Source organism: Oncorhynchus mykiss, chromosome 9, assembly GCF_013265735.2.
Source record: "Oncorhynchus mykiss isolate Arlee chromosome 9, USDA_OmykA_1.1, whole genome shotgun sequence".
Lineage (NCBI taxonomy): Eukaryota > Metazoa > Chordata > Actinopteri > Salmoniformes > Salmonidae > Oncorhynchus > Oncorhynchus mykiss.
Genome location: NC_048573.1, coordinates 65449472 through 65462797, shown reverse-complemented (window position 1 = coordinate 65462797; position 13326 = coordinate 65449472). Strand labels below are relative to the sequence as shown.

The following is a 13326-nucleotide window of genomic DNA, read 5'->3' as shown; positions in this document are numbered from 1 at the left end:
TGGCATCAATATGTTTTCTTAAAATAGATAACTCAATATTATGTGAAGACTTGTGTCTGGAAATGTGAGTACAATCAGAATGTGGACAAGATCAGGACAAATGATGCATGTTTGCACCAGGTATAAAGGAGGTTTCTGTGTTTGTCTGTGTCTGGGCTGCCACATGGATAGCTCCTCTGCCGTCTTCATCCCTCTCTCTTTCCTCTCCTTAGAAAGAGTGATGACAACGTCTGGCATCTGTTCAGCACATCAAACGGTAGACAGGGTGAACTAGAAAGGGACAGATACAGTTTCATCTGTTTCCATGCATACTTTTAAACTAGTAGACATATTCTTAGAAGTAGTGTCTAGTGTTCAAACTACATTGCAGTTCTCAGCAATTTGAGATAACGGGATTTCATCAGTTTGGCTCTGTGACTGGAATCTAGTTTTCTATGTTTTGAAGATGCATCACATTCAATCTTGGTCAGCCTATGGATTTCAAACATAGAGACAATCCCACCCACTATGTATTCATTTGCTTAATAACTTCCAGATTGACATGGGTTTTTACCCGAACAGAGAGCTCTTTATTGGGCTTGTTTGTATTTGAGACTAGTGGTAGATCTTGATGAAATAAACAGATGTGTGATATCTGGACACCAACTAGAAACAATCAAACAAAACAAACTAGAGTCCTCCAGCTCCAGGAATACACATCTCTGTTTTTCCAGTGTTATTTCAGTAGAACATGGGACTATGGGAGGAATCTCTGGTGATAGGACCGTAGTATTAAACTGTTGATAGGACCGTAGTACTAAACTGTTGTTAGGACCGTAGTACTAAACTGTTGATAGGACCGTAGTACTAAACTGTTGATAGGACCGTAGTATTAAACTGTTGATAGGACCGTAGTACTAAACTGTTGATAGGACCGTAGTACTAAACTGTTGATAGGACCGTAGTACTAAACTGTTGATAGGACCGTAGTACTAAACTGTTGTTAGGACCGTAGTACTAAACTGTTGATAGGACCGTAGTACTAAACTATTGATAGGACCGTAATACTAAACTGTTGATAGGACCGTAGTACTAAACTGTTGATAGGACCGTAGTACTAAACTGTTGATAGGACCGTAGTACTAAACTGTTGTTAGGACCATAGTCCTAAACTGTTGATAGGACCGTAGTACTAAACTGTTGATAGGACCGTAATACTAAACTGTTGATAGGACCGTAGTACTAAACTGTTGCTAGGACCATAGTACTAAACTGTTGTTAGGACCATAGTCCTAAACTGTTGATAGGACCGTAGTACTAAACTGTTGATAGGACCGTAGTACTAAACTGTTGTTAGGACCATAGTACTAAACTGTTGATAGGACCGTAGTACTAAACTGTTGTTAGGACCATAGTACTAAACTGTTGATAGGACCGTAGTATTAAACTGTTGATAGGACCGTAGTACTAAACTGTTGTTAGGGCCGTAGTACTAAACTGTTGATAGGACCGTAGTGCTAAACTGTTGATAGGACCATAGTGCTAAACTGTTGATAGGACCGTAGTACTAAACTGTTGATAGGACCGTAGTGCTAAACTGTTGATAGGACCGTAGTACTAAACTGTTGATAGGACCGTAGTGCTAAACTGTTGATAGGACCGTAGTACTAAACTGTTGATAGGACCGTAGTGCCAAACTGTTGATAGGACCGTAGTATTAAACTGTTGATAAGACCGTAGTGCTAAACTGTTGATAGGACCGTAGTACTAAACTGTTGATAGGACCGTTGATAGGACCGCAGTACTAAACTGTTGATAGGACCGTAGTGCTAAACTATTGGTTTTGTGAGACTATGTTTGTGTCCCAAATGGCACCCTATTCCCTTTGAGCCCAGATCAAAAGTAGTGCACTATGTTGTGAATAGGGTGCCCTTTGGGAAGCTGTCTATGACCCATGGTCTAATTTGGTACAGTATATCTGTCCTGTGTTAACCCATATCCTTGTGTAGGGGTTGGATCTGTGGGAAAGTAAAGCTTGTGAAACATCCTGTTGGTTCTCCACGTTTCTCTCAGTAGTTCATTTGGGAGCTTCTGGCTGCTTTAAGGCCCTGCGGTAGACTAGCATCCTGTCCAGGGGGTGTAGTTGAACGTCAAGCTGCCTCACACTCCAGAAACCGGAGGCTCCTGCCCGATGGGATGCTCTGGCTCAGACAATGCTGCTACTCTAGCTGCTTTGCAGGCCATAAACTGAACTATAGGATAAGTGGAGCTCAGTGAGACAACTCAGCTAGAGAACTGTCTGGACTCATAGGGCTGGAGAAGGTGTATAGGGCAGATGAAGTCCCTGTTCCCTGGTGATTATGACGTCTGTGCTGCGTGCTGAATCTCTGTGGTACTTGGCTGGTCCTGACCTGGGACTCTCTCTCTCTCCTCTCTCAATCTCTCTCTTTCTTTCTCTGTCTCTGTCTCCTCTCTCAATCTCTCTCGTTCTTTCTCTGTCTCTGTCTCCTCTCTCAATCTCTCTCTTTCTTTCTCTGTCTCTGTCTCCTCTCTCAATCTCTCTCGTTCTTTCTCTGTCTCCTCTCTCAATCTCTCTCATTCTTTCTCTGTCTCCTCTCTCAATCTCTCTCTTTCTTTCTCTGTCTCCTCTCTCAATCTCTCTCGTTCTTTCCCTGTCTCTGTCTCCTCTCTCAATCTCTCTCTTTCTTTCTCTTTTTCTGTCTGTCTCCTCTCTCAATCTCTCTCTTTCTTTTCTCTGCAGCCTCCTCATCCTGGCAGCTCTTTCTCTTCTCACTCATGATTACAATGGAAGCCCAATCCTTTGTGAAACTCTTCTGGTGATTATGTAACTGCTATAGCTGGTCAGGGTGGCCCATAGATGATGATAACAAAAGCCTGGCCACAGACCTGTTTGTGCTATCCTGCCTATTCTATTGTCATTGGCAAGACAGCACAAACAGATCTGGCCCAGGCTATGATAATAAATGTTAGATGTGTGGTGAATTAGGGCAGTGTTGTTACCAGGCTGAGGCCCTGTGTGCCATGGATCAATGGGATACATATTATCCCTGCCCACTGGCTACTGTACTGCAATATGCTGTTGGAAAAAAATAGCTCAAATGTCATAGGATGGGAATGGCAACACGATGACAAACACGATGACAAACACGATGACGAGCACGATGACGAGCACGATGACGAGCACGATGACGAGCACGATGACAAACACGATGACGAGCACGATGACGAGCACGATGACGAGCACGATGACGAGCACGATGACGAGCACGATGACAAACACGATGACGAGCACGATGACGAGCACGATGACAAACACGATGACGAGCACGATGACGAGCACGATGACGAGCACGATGACGAGCACAATGACGAGCACGATGACGAGCACGATGACGAGCACGATGACAAACACGATGACGAGCACGATGACGAGCACGATGACAAACACGATGACGAGCACGATGACGAGCACGATGACGAGCACGATGACGAGCACGATGACGAGCACGATGACGAGCACGATGACGAGCACGATGACAAACACGATGACGAGCACGATGACGAGCACGATGACGAGCACGATGACAAACACGATGACGAGCACGATGACGAGCACGATGACAAACACGATGACGAGCACAATGACGAGCACGATGACGAGCACGATGACGAGCACGATGACGAGCACGATGACGAGCACGATGACAAACACGATGACGAGCACGATGACGAGCACGATGACAAACACGATGACGAGCATGATGATGAGCACGATGACGAGCACGATGACGAGCACGATGACGAGCACGATGACGAGCACGATGACGAGCACTCACTCTCTCTCCCTAGTCCCTAACACTCTCTCTCTCTCTCGCTCACTAGTCCCTACCTCTCTCTCTCTCCCTAGTCCCTACCTATCTCTCTCTCTCTCTCTCTCTCCCTAGTCCCTACCTCTCTCTCTCTCTCTCTCACTAGTCCCTACCTTTCTCTCTCCATAGTCCCTAGCAAACATAATTAGTTCTCCAACAAGGCCCATACGTACTCCCCCTGTACTCCCTGCCAAACATACCCTCGTAAAACTGACTATCCTACCGATCCTTGACTTCGGCGATGTCATTTACAAAATACTCTCCACCACTCTACTCAGCAAATTGGATGCAGTCTATCACAGTGCCATCTGTTTTCTCACCAAAGCCACATATACTACCCACCACTGCGACCTGTATGCTCTCGTTGGCTGGCCCTCGCTTCATATTCGTCGCCAAACCCACTGGCTCCAGGTCATCTATAAGTCTGCTAGGTAAAGCCCCGCCTTATCTCAGCTCACTGGACACCATAGCAGCACCCATCTGTAGCACGCGCTCCAGCAGGTATATTTCACTGGTCACCCCCAAAGCCAATTCCTCCTTTGGCCGGCAGCAGTTTTCTGCTGCCAATGACCGGAACGAATTGCAAAAATCACTGAAGCTGGAGACTCATATCTACCTATCTAACTTTAAGCACCAGCTATCAGAGCAGCTCACAGATCACTGCACCTGTACATAGCTCATCTGTAAATAGCCATCCAACTACCTCATCCCCATACTGTTATTTTTTGTTGTTGCTCCTTTGCACCCCAGTATCTCTACCTGCACATTCATCTTCTACACATCTATCACTAAATTGCTAAATTGTAATTATTTCGCCACTATGGCCTATTTATTGCCTTACCTCCCTTACCTCATTTGCACACACTGTATATAGACTTTTCTATTACGTTATTGACTGTATGTTTGTTTATTCCATGTGAAACTCTGTGTTGTTGTTTGTGTCGCTCACCAAGCTTCCTGCCATCTTCGCCAGGTCGCAGTTGTAAATGAGAACTTGTTCTTGACTGGCCACCTAAATAAAGGTGAAATAAAAAATAAATAAATAAAGAAGCTAACAGAAGTGGTAAACAACATTACTGTATTTGTGGACTTCCTGATCTGACGGGCCGCCCCCAGGTGGTAAGGGTAGATAACAACACATCCGCCACGCTGATCCTCAACACAGGGGTCCCTCAGGGGTGCGTGGTTAGTCCCCTCCTGTACTCCCTGTTCATCATGACTGCACGGCCAGGCACGACTCCAACACCATCATTAAATTTGCCAGTACTAGGCCTGATCACAGACAACGACGAGACAGCCTATAGGGAGGAGGACAGAGAGTGGTGCCAGGACAACAACCTCTCCCTCAACGTGATCAAGACAAAGGAGATGATTGTGGACTACCGGAAAAAGAGGACTGAGCATCCCCCCATTCTCATCGACGGGGCTGCAGTGGAGCAGGTTGAAAGCTTCAAGTTCCTTGTGTTCCGCATCACCAAAAACTAACATGGTCCAAGCACATCAAGACAGTCATGAAGAGGGCACGACAAAACCTATTCCTCCTCAGGAGACTGAAAAGATTTGGCATGGGTCCTCAGATCCTCAAAAGGCTCTACAGCTGCACCATCGAGAGCATGGTTGCATCACTGCCTGGTATGGCAACTGCTCGGCCTCCGACCGCAAGGCACTACAGAGGGTAGTGTATACGGCCCAGTACATCACCAAGCTTCCTGCCATCCAGGACATCTATACAGGCGGTGTCAGAGGAAGGCACTAACAATTGTCAAAGACTCCAGCCACCCTAGTCATAGACTGTTCTCTCTGCTACCGCAGGGCAAGTGGTACCGGAGTGCCAAGTCTAGGTTCAAGAGGCTTCTAAACAGCTTCTACCCCTAAGCCATAAGACTCCCGAAGACCTAGTCAAATGGCTACCCAGACTATTTGCATTGCCCTTCCCACGCCCTCTCTACACCACTGATACTCTCTGTTGTCATCTATGCATAGTCACTTTAATAACTCTACCTACATGTACATATTACCTCAACTAACTGGTGCCCCTGCACAATGACTCTGGACCGGTACCCACCTGAATATAGTCTCGCTATTGTTATTTTACTGCTGCTATTTATTTACTTGTTACTTTTATCTCTTATTCTTATTCATATTTTTTTTAAATTGCATTGTTGGTTAGGGGCTCGTAAGTAAGCATTTCACTGTAACGTCTACTACACCTGTTGTATTCGGCACATGTGACTAATTACATTTGATTTGATTTGGTAACCCACAAGTGTCATCAGCTTTGTTTGTTTTGTCTGAGAGTCAGACATATTTTAGTAGTGTTGAATATGAAACTTTGTGGTCAGTTTCCCACTGTGTTTCTGACATTTGGAATAAATGAGAGGCAGCTCACACATGAATAGTCCTCGATTGTGTGTGTCCTTCTGAAGTGGAGAGAGAGAGAGAGAGAGACTGTGTTGTAGATAACATTCTCCCCCAAGAGAGACAAGCGGGGGAGGAAAGAGAGACTGTGAGAGAGAGGATTTATAGCAAATTTGTAACCATTATAAACAGGACGTATTCCTTGTGTAACCTAATTCTGGACATCTGGAATGCTCAGCGTCTGTGTTTTTTTCTGCGTTTTGGAAGGCAGAGGCTGGAATGCTCAGCTGTGTTTTTTTTGCGTTTTGGAAGGCAGAGGCTGGAATGCTCAGCGTCTGTGTTTTTTCTGCGTTTTGGAATGCAGAGGCTGGAATGCTCAGCGTCTGTGTTTTTTCTGCGTTTTGGAAGGCAGAGGCTGGAATGCTCAGCGTCTGTGTTTTCTCTGCGTTTTGGAAGGCAGAGGCTGGAATGCTCAGCTTCTGTGTTTTTTCTGCGTTTTGGAATGCAGAGGCTGGAATGCTCAGCGTCTGTGTTTTTTCTGCGTTTTGGAAGGCAGAGGCTGGAATGCTCAGCGTCTGTGTTTTCTCTGCGTTTTGGAAGGCAGAGGCTGGAATGCTCAGCGTCTGTGTTTTTTCTGCGTTTTGGAAGGCAGAGGCTGGATTGCTCTGCGTCTGTGTTTTTTCTGCGTATTGCACGGCAGAGGCTGGAATGCTCAGCGTTTGTGTTTTTTCTGCGTTTTGGAAGGCAGAGGCTGGAATGCTCAGCGTCTGTGTTTTTTCTGCGTTTTGGAAGGCAGAGGCTGGATTGCTCAGAGTCTGTGTTTTTTCTGCATTTTGGAATGCAGAGGCTGGAATGCTCAGCGTCTGTGTTTTTTCTGCGTTTTGGAAGGCAGAGGCTGGAATGCACAGCGTCTGTGTATTTTCTGCCTGCGTCTAAAATGGCACTCTATCCCCTATATAGTATAGATATAGTATTATAGCACTATATAGTATAGATATAGTATTATAGCACTATATAGTATAGATATAGTATTATAGCACTATATAGTATAGATATAGTATTATAGCACTATATAGTATAGATATAGTATTATAGCACTATATAGTATTATAGCACTATATAGTATAGATATAGTATTATAGCACTATATAGTATAGATATAGTATTATAGCACTATATAGTATAGATATAGTATTATAGCACTATATGGTATAGATATAGTATTATAGCACTATATAGTATAGATATAGTATTATAGCACTATATAGTATATATATAGTATTATAGCACTATATAGTATAGATATAGTATTATAGCATTATATAGTATATATATAGTATTATAGCACTATATAGTATAGATATAGTATTATAGCACTATATAGTATAGATATAGTATTATAGCACTATATAGTATATATATAGTATTATAGCACTATATAGTATAGATATAGTATTATAGCACTATATAGTATATATATAGTATTATAGCACTATATAGTATAGATATAGTATTATAGCATTATATAGTATATATATAGTATTATAGCACTATATAGTATAGATCTAGTATTATAGCACTATATAGTATAGATATAGTATTATAGCACTATATAGTATATATAGCATTATAGCACTATATAGTATAGATATAGTATTATAGCACTATATAGTATAGATATAGTACTATAGCACTATATAGTATATATATATAGTATTATAGCACTATATAGTATAGATATAGTATTAAAGCACTATATAGTATATATATAGTATTATAGCACTATATAGTATAGATATAGTATTATAGCACTATATAGTATAGATATAGTATTATAGCACTATATAGTATAGATATAGTATTATAGCACTATATAGTATATATATAGTATTATAGCACTATATGGTATAGATATAGTATTATAGCACTATATAGTATAGATATAGTATTATAGCACTATATAGTATATATATAGTATTATAGCACTATATAGTATAGATATAGTATTATAGCATTATATAGTATATATATAGTATTATAGCACTATATAGTATAGATATAGTATTATAGCACTATATAGTATAGATATAGTATTATAGCACTATATAGTATATATATAGTATTATAGCACTATATAGTATAGATATAGTATTATAGCATTATATAGTATATATATAGTATTATAGCACTATATAGTATAGATCTAGTATTATAGCACTATATAGTATAGATATAGTATTATAGCACTATATAGTATATATAGCATTATAGCACTATATAGTATAGATATAGTATTATAGCACTATATAGTATAGATATAGTACTATAGCACTATATAGTATATATATAGTATTATAGCACTATATAGTATAGATATAGTATTATAGCACTATACAGTATAGATATAGTATTATAGCAGTATATTGTATATATATAGTATTATAGCAGTATATTGTATATATATAGTATTATAGCACTATATAGTATATATACAGTATTATAGCACTATATAGTATTATAGCACTATATAGTATATATATAGTATTATAGCACTATATAGTATATATATAGTATTGGGGATAGAGTGTCATTTGGAAGGCAATGTCTTGTCAAAGAGCACTACTGTAACACATTGTGACTGATCTCTCCTCTACAGTCAGTCAGGCCCAGGGACCAATATAGTTCTCAGTCAGGGACCAATATAGTTTTCAGAGATTTTTGTTGTTGTTGGTTGAATGATTTTTCTTAATTTTTAGAGTTTCAGTTTCAATCTTGAATTATTTTTCTTCTTTTAAAAAAGGCAGAAAATGTTACTAGACTGGGTTGTCATCTGTTAAAGCTCTATCTCCTCGCCTCCTATCTCCTCGCCTCCTCAACTGCACTGGAGGACTCTCACCTCTTCTCCTCCAGTGTGTTTTGAGAAGGAGGCGAGGAGAGAAAATGCAAGAAGGAAAGATGAACGAGGAAAGACCAGGGGAGGGAGACCAGGGGAGAGGCCAGGGGGGAGGTCAGGGGGGAGGCTAGGGGAGAGGCCAAGGGGAGACCAGGGGGGAGGCCAGGGGGAGGCCAGGGGGAGACCAGGGGGAGGCCAGGTGGAGGCCAGGGGGAGGCCAGGGGAGAGGCCAGGGGGAGGCCAGGGGGAAGGCCAGGGGGAAGGCCAGGGGGAGGCCAGGGAGGAGGCCAGGGGGAGATCAGGGGAGAGGCCAGGGGGAGGCCAGGAGAGGCCAGGGGGAGGCAAGGGGAGAGGCCAGGGGAGAGGACAGGGGGGAAGCCAGGGGGTGAGGCCAGGGAGGAGGCCAGGGGGGAGGCCAGGGGAGAGGCCAGGGGGAGGTCAGGGGAGAGGCCAGGAAAGGCCAGGGGGAGGCCACGGGGGAGGCCAGGGGAGAGGCCAGGGGGGAAGGCCATACATCGATCAAGCTGACAGGCAGTTTGTGGTGTGCGTGTCATTGTGTGCGTGTGTTGGTGCGTGTGTGTTTGTACTCGCATGCTTGTTTGCGTGCGTGACCGCATGTGTGTGTGTCGTGGCTGCGGGGCTCTGTATTTGGAATGTAAAATGGGGGGAGTCCCAAGTCTGAGGCTGACTGAGAGAACAGAGCACACACACACACACACACACACTTAAACAACAAATGAGACTAGAGCAGTCATGTTGAATGACCTCGTTTGGGCCATAGTAGTAAAACTGTGATGTTGCCTGTCCTGTGGCTCTCAGTTCTCATGTTATGTGTTTTAATTTCTTGATAAGTGACAGTCATCAGAAGGTAGTACTATTCCTCTCTGATAGACAGACAGAGAGGCTGTAGTCCGTATAGCATGTGGTTAAAAGGGGCATTGTAGACGGACTGAAAGTTCTAGAAGCTTGTTGCAACCAACCGCAGAGGAGGGCTGCAACCCAAAGTCTACCCTATTCCCTGCATAGTGCAGTACTTTCGACCAGGGTCCATAGGGCCCATAGGGCTCTGGTCTAAAGTAGTGCACTATATAGAGAATAGGATTCCATTTGGGACACATTTGAGGGTTTTGGATGAGCTCAAATCAACAGGAAGTGAGATCATATGCCTGTGTCACTGCCCAGGATTCGGGACAGGACGTGTTGACCCGTCCAAGGCCCTAAAAGACACTAAACTGGCCTCAAACAACACAATATACTGAGGCAGGGTCGTCAGCTCTGGAACGGTCATGAAATTATGAATTATGATGAAATTATCAATGAATGGTTCAACAAAGCTGTCTGCACTGATATTGCATTGGGGTGTGACTGATGAAATATTGTCTTGTGTTTTCAGAATTCCATGAACCTTCCTCCTGACAAAGCCAGACTCCTCAGACAGTATGATAATGACAAGAAATGGGACCTCATCTGTGACCAGGTAAACTCCTTTAAAAACTACAACACATGTAGGTTACTACAAGTGAACAATCCCACAACAAACACCTCAACAATCCCACAACTACACCTCTACAAACCCACAACTACACCTTCTCTACAAACCCACAACTACACCTCTATAAACCCACAACTACACCTCTACAAGCCCACAACTCCACCTCTACAAGCCCACAACTCCACCTCTACAAACCCACAACTACACCTCTACAAACCCACAACTACACCTCTACAAACCCACAACTACACCTCCTCTACAAACCCACAACTACACCTCTATAAACCCACAACTACACCTCTACAAGCCCACAACTCCACCTCTACAAGCCCACAACTCCACCTCTACAAACCCACAACTACACCTCTACAAGCCCACAACTCCACCTCTACAAACCCACAACTACACCTCTACAAACCCACAACTACACCTCTACAAACCCACAACTACACCTCTACAAACCCACAACTACACCTCTACAAACCCACAACTACACCTCTACAAACCCACAACTACACCTCTACAAACCCACAACTACACCTCTACAAACCCACAACTACACCTCTACAAACCCACAACTACACCTCTACAAACCCACAACTACAGCTCTACAATCCCAAACGTCTGGTCTATTCAGAAACCAATAGCTATGAAGCAATGCTAATAGTTTTGATAGAAACATATATATTTCCAGTGTAGGTTTAGTTTTCACTTCATGATGATTATAAACCTTTTACGCTGCGCTGCTCACTCTGTCCTCCCTCTTCCCGGTGTGTTATTTTAGGAACGGTTTCAGGTGAAGAACCCTCCTCATGCCTACATCTCCAAGCTACGGGGCTACTTAGACCCAGGAGTCACACGCAAGAAGTTCCGAAGGCGGGTCCAGGAATCCACTAAGGTTCTGAGGGAACTGGAGATATCACTGAGGACCAATCACATAGGGTGATGATCTATTCTCCACCCTCCTCTCCTCTCCTTTCCTCTCCTCTCCTCTCCTCTCCTCTCCTCTCCTCTCCTCTCCTCTCCTCTCCTCTCCTCTCCTCTCCTCTCCTCTCCTCTCCTCTCCTCTCCTCTCCTCTCCTCTCCTCTCCAATGAGAGTCAGAGTACATTAGATCACCAACACTATAGTCCCTTTTTACATGATATTCACCAGAGATTGATGTGACTTGTCCTAATTCCTCAATGTAGTGCTATAATGTTACTCCTGGGGCGGGGGACTGCTAGAAGAATACTGGCTACTACGGAAGTGAAGGCTGATGGGAAATGATCTTCATTATTATTTTACCTTTAAGAAACAATTCCATGATCTCCCCTCCCCTTTAAGAAATAAAGGGCCTTTCTGTGCTCTTCCTCTTCCTGTCCGAGGGACCTACAGCTTGTTTTCCTGCTGCCCTGATCGACGTAAGCCCTGGCACACAGATCACTTTTAACTCCTATTGTTTTGTCCTGCCAGCCTTCCCAGTCTCCCTCTCCCCAGTCTCCCTCTCCCCAGTCTCCCCAGTCTCCCCAGCCTTCCCAGTCTCCCTCTCCCCAGTCTCCCCAGTCTCCCCAGCCTTCCCAGTCTCCCCAGCCCCCCCAGTCTCCCTCTTGCCAGTCTCCCCAGCCTCCCCAATCTCCCCAGCCCCCCCAGTCTCCCCAGACTCCCCAATCTTCCCAGCCTCCCCAGTCTCCCCAGGCTCCCCAGCCTCCACAGTCTCCCCAGCCTCCCCAGTCTCCCCAGTCTACCCAGCCTCCACAGCCTCCCCAGTCTCCCCAGTCTCCCCAAGTCTCCCCAGTCTCCCCAGTCTCCCCAGCCTCCACAGCCTCCCCAGCCTCCCCAGTCTCCCCAGCCTCCCCAGTCTCCCCAGCCTCTCCAGCCTCCCCAGTCTCCCTCTCCCCAGTCTCCCCAGTCTCCCCAGCCTTCCCAGTCTCCCTCTCCCCAGTCTCCCTCTCCCCAGTCTCCCCAGCCTTCCCAGTCTCCCCAGCCTCCCCAGCCTCCCTCTTGCCAGTCTCCCCAGCCTCCCCAATCTCCCCAGCCCCCCCAGTCTCCCCAGACTCCCCAATCTTCCCAGCCTCCCCAGGCTCCCCAGCCTCCCCAATCTCCCCAGCCCCCCCAGTCTCCCCAGCCTCCCCAGTCTCCCCAGTCTCCCCAGCCTCCCCAGTCTCCCCAGTCTCCCCAGCCTCCCCAGTCTCCCCAGCCTCCCCAGTCTCCCCAGTCTCCCTCTCCCCAGCCTCCCCAGTCTCCCCAGCCTCCCCAGCCTCCCCAGTCTCCCTCTCCCCAGTCTCCTCAGCCTTCCCAGTCTCCCTCTCCCCAGTCTCCCCAGTCTCCCCAGCCTTCCCAGTCTCCCCAGCCCCCCCAGCCTCCCTCTCGCCAGTCTCCCCAGCCTCCCCAGTCTACCCAGTCTCCCCAGCCTCCCCAGTCTCCCCAGTCTCCCCAGCCTCCCCAGTCTCCCCAGTCTCCCCAGCCTCCCCAGTCTCCCCAGCCTCCCCAGTCTCCCCAGTCTCCCTCTCCCCAGCCTCCCCAGTCTCCCCAGCCTCCCCAGCCTCCCCAGTCTCCCTCTCCCCAGTCTCCTCAGCCTTCCCAGTCTCCCTCTCCCCAGTCTCCCCAGTCTCCCCAGCCTTCCCAGTCTCCCCAGCCCCCCCAGCCTCCCTCTCGCCAGTCTCCCCAGCCTCCCCAGTCTACCCAGCCTCCCCAGCCTCCCCAGTCTCCCCAGCCTCCCCAACTCTCCCCAGT

General features: G+C 45.7%; 1 protein-coding gene across 3 annotated transcripts in view; it reads left to right on the top strand.

The window, feature by feature from the left end:
• LOC110532685 (formin-like protein 3) overlaps positions 1-13326 on the top strand; it is a 91952-nt gene that overhangs the window by 36067 nt on the left and 42559 nt on the right. For all 3 annotated transcript variants that reach the window (XM_036988710.1, XM_036988708.1, XM_036988709.1), the window contains exons 2-3: positions 10514-10597; positions 11397-11554. In XM_036988710.1, coding sequence (XP_036844605.1) covers positions 10514-10597; positions 11397-11554 — 242 coding nt within the window. The remainder of the gene's footprint in view (positions 1-10513; positions 10598-11396; positions 11555-13326) is intronic.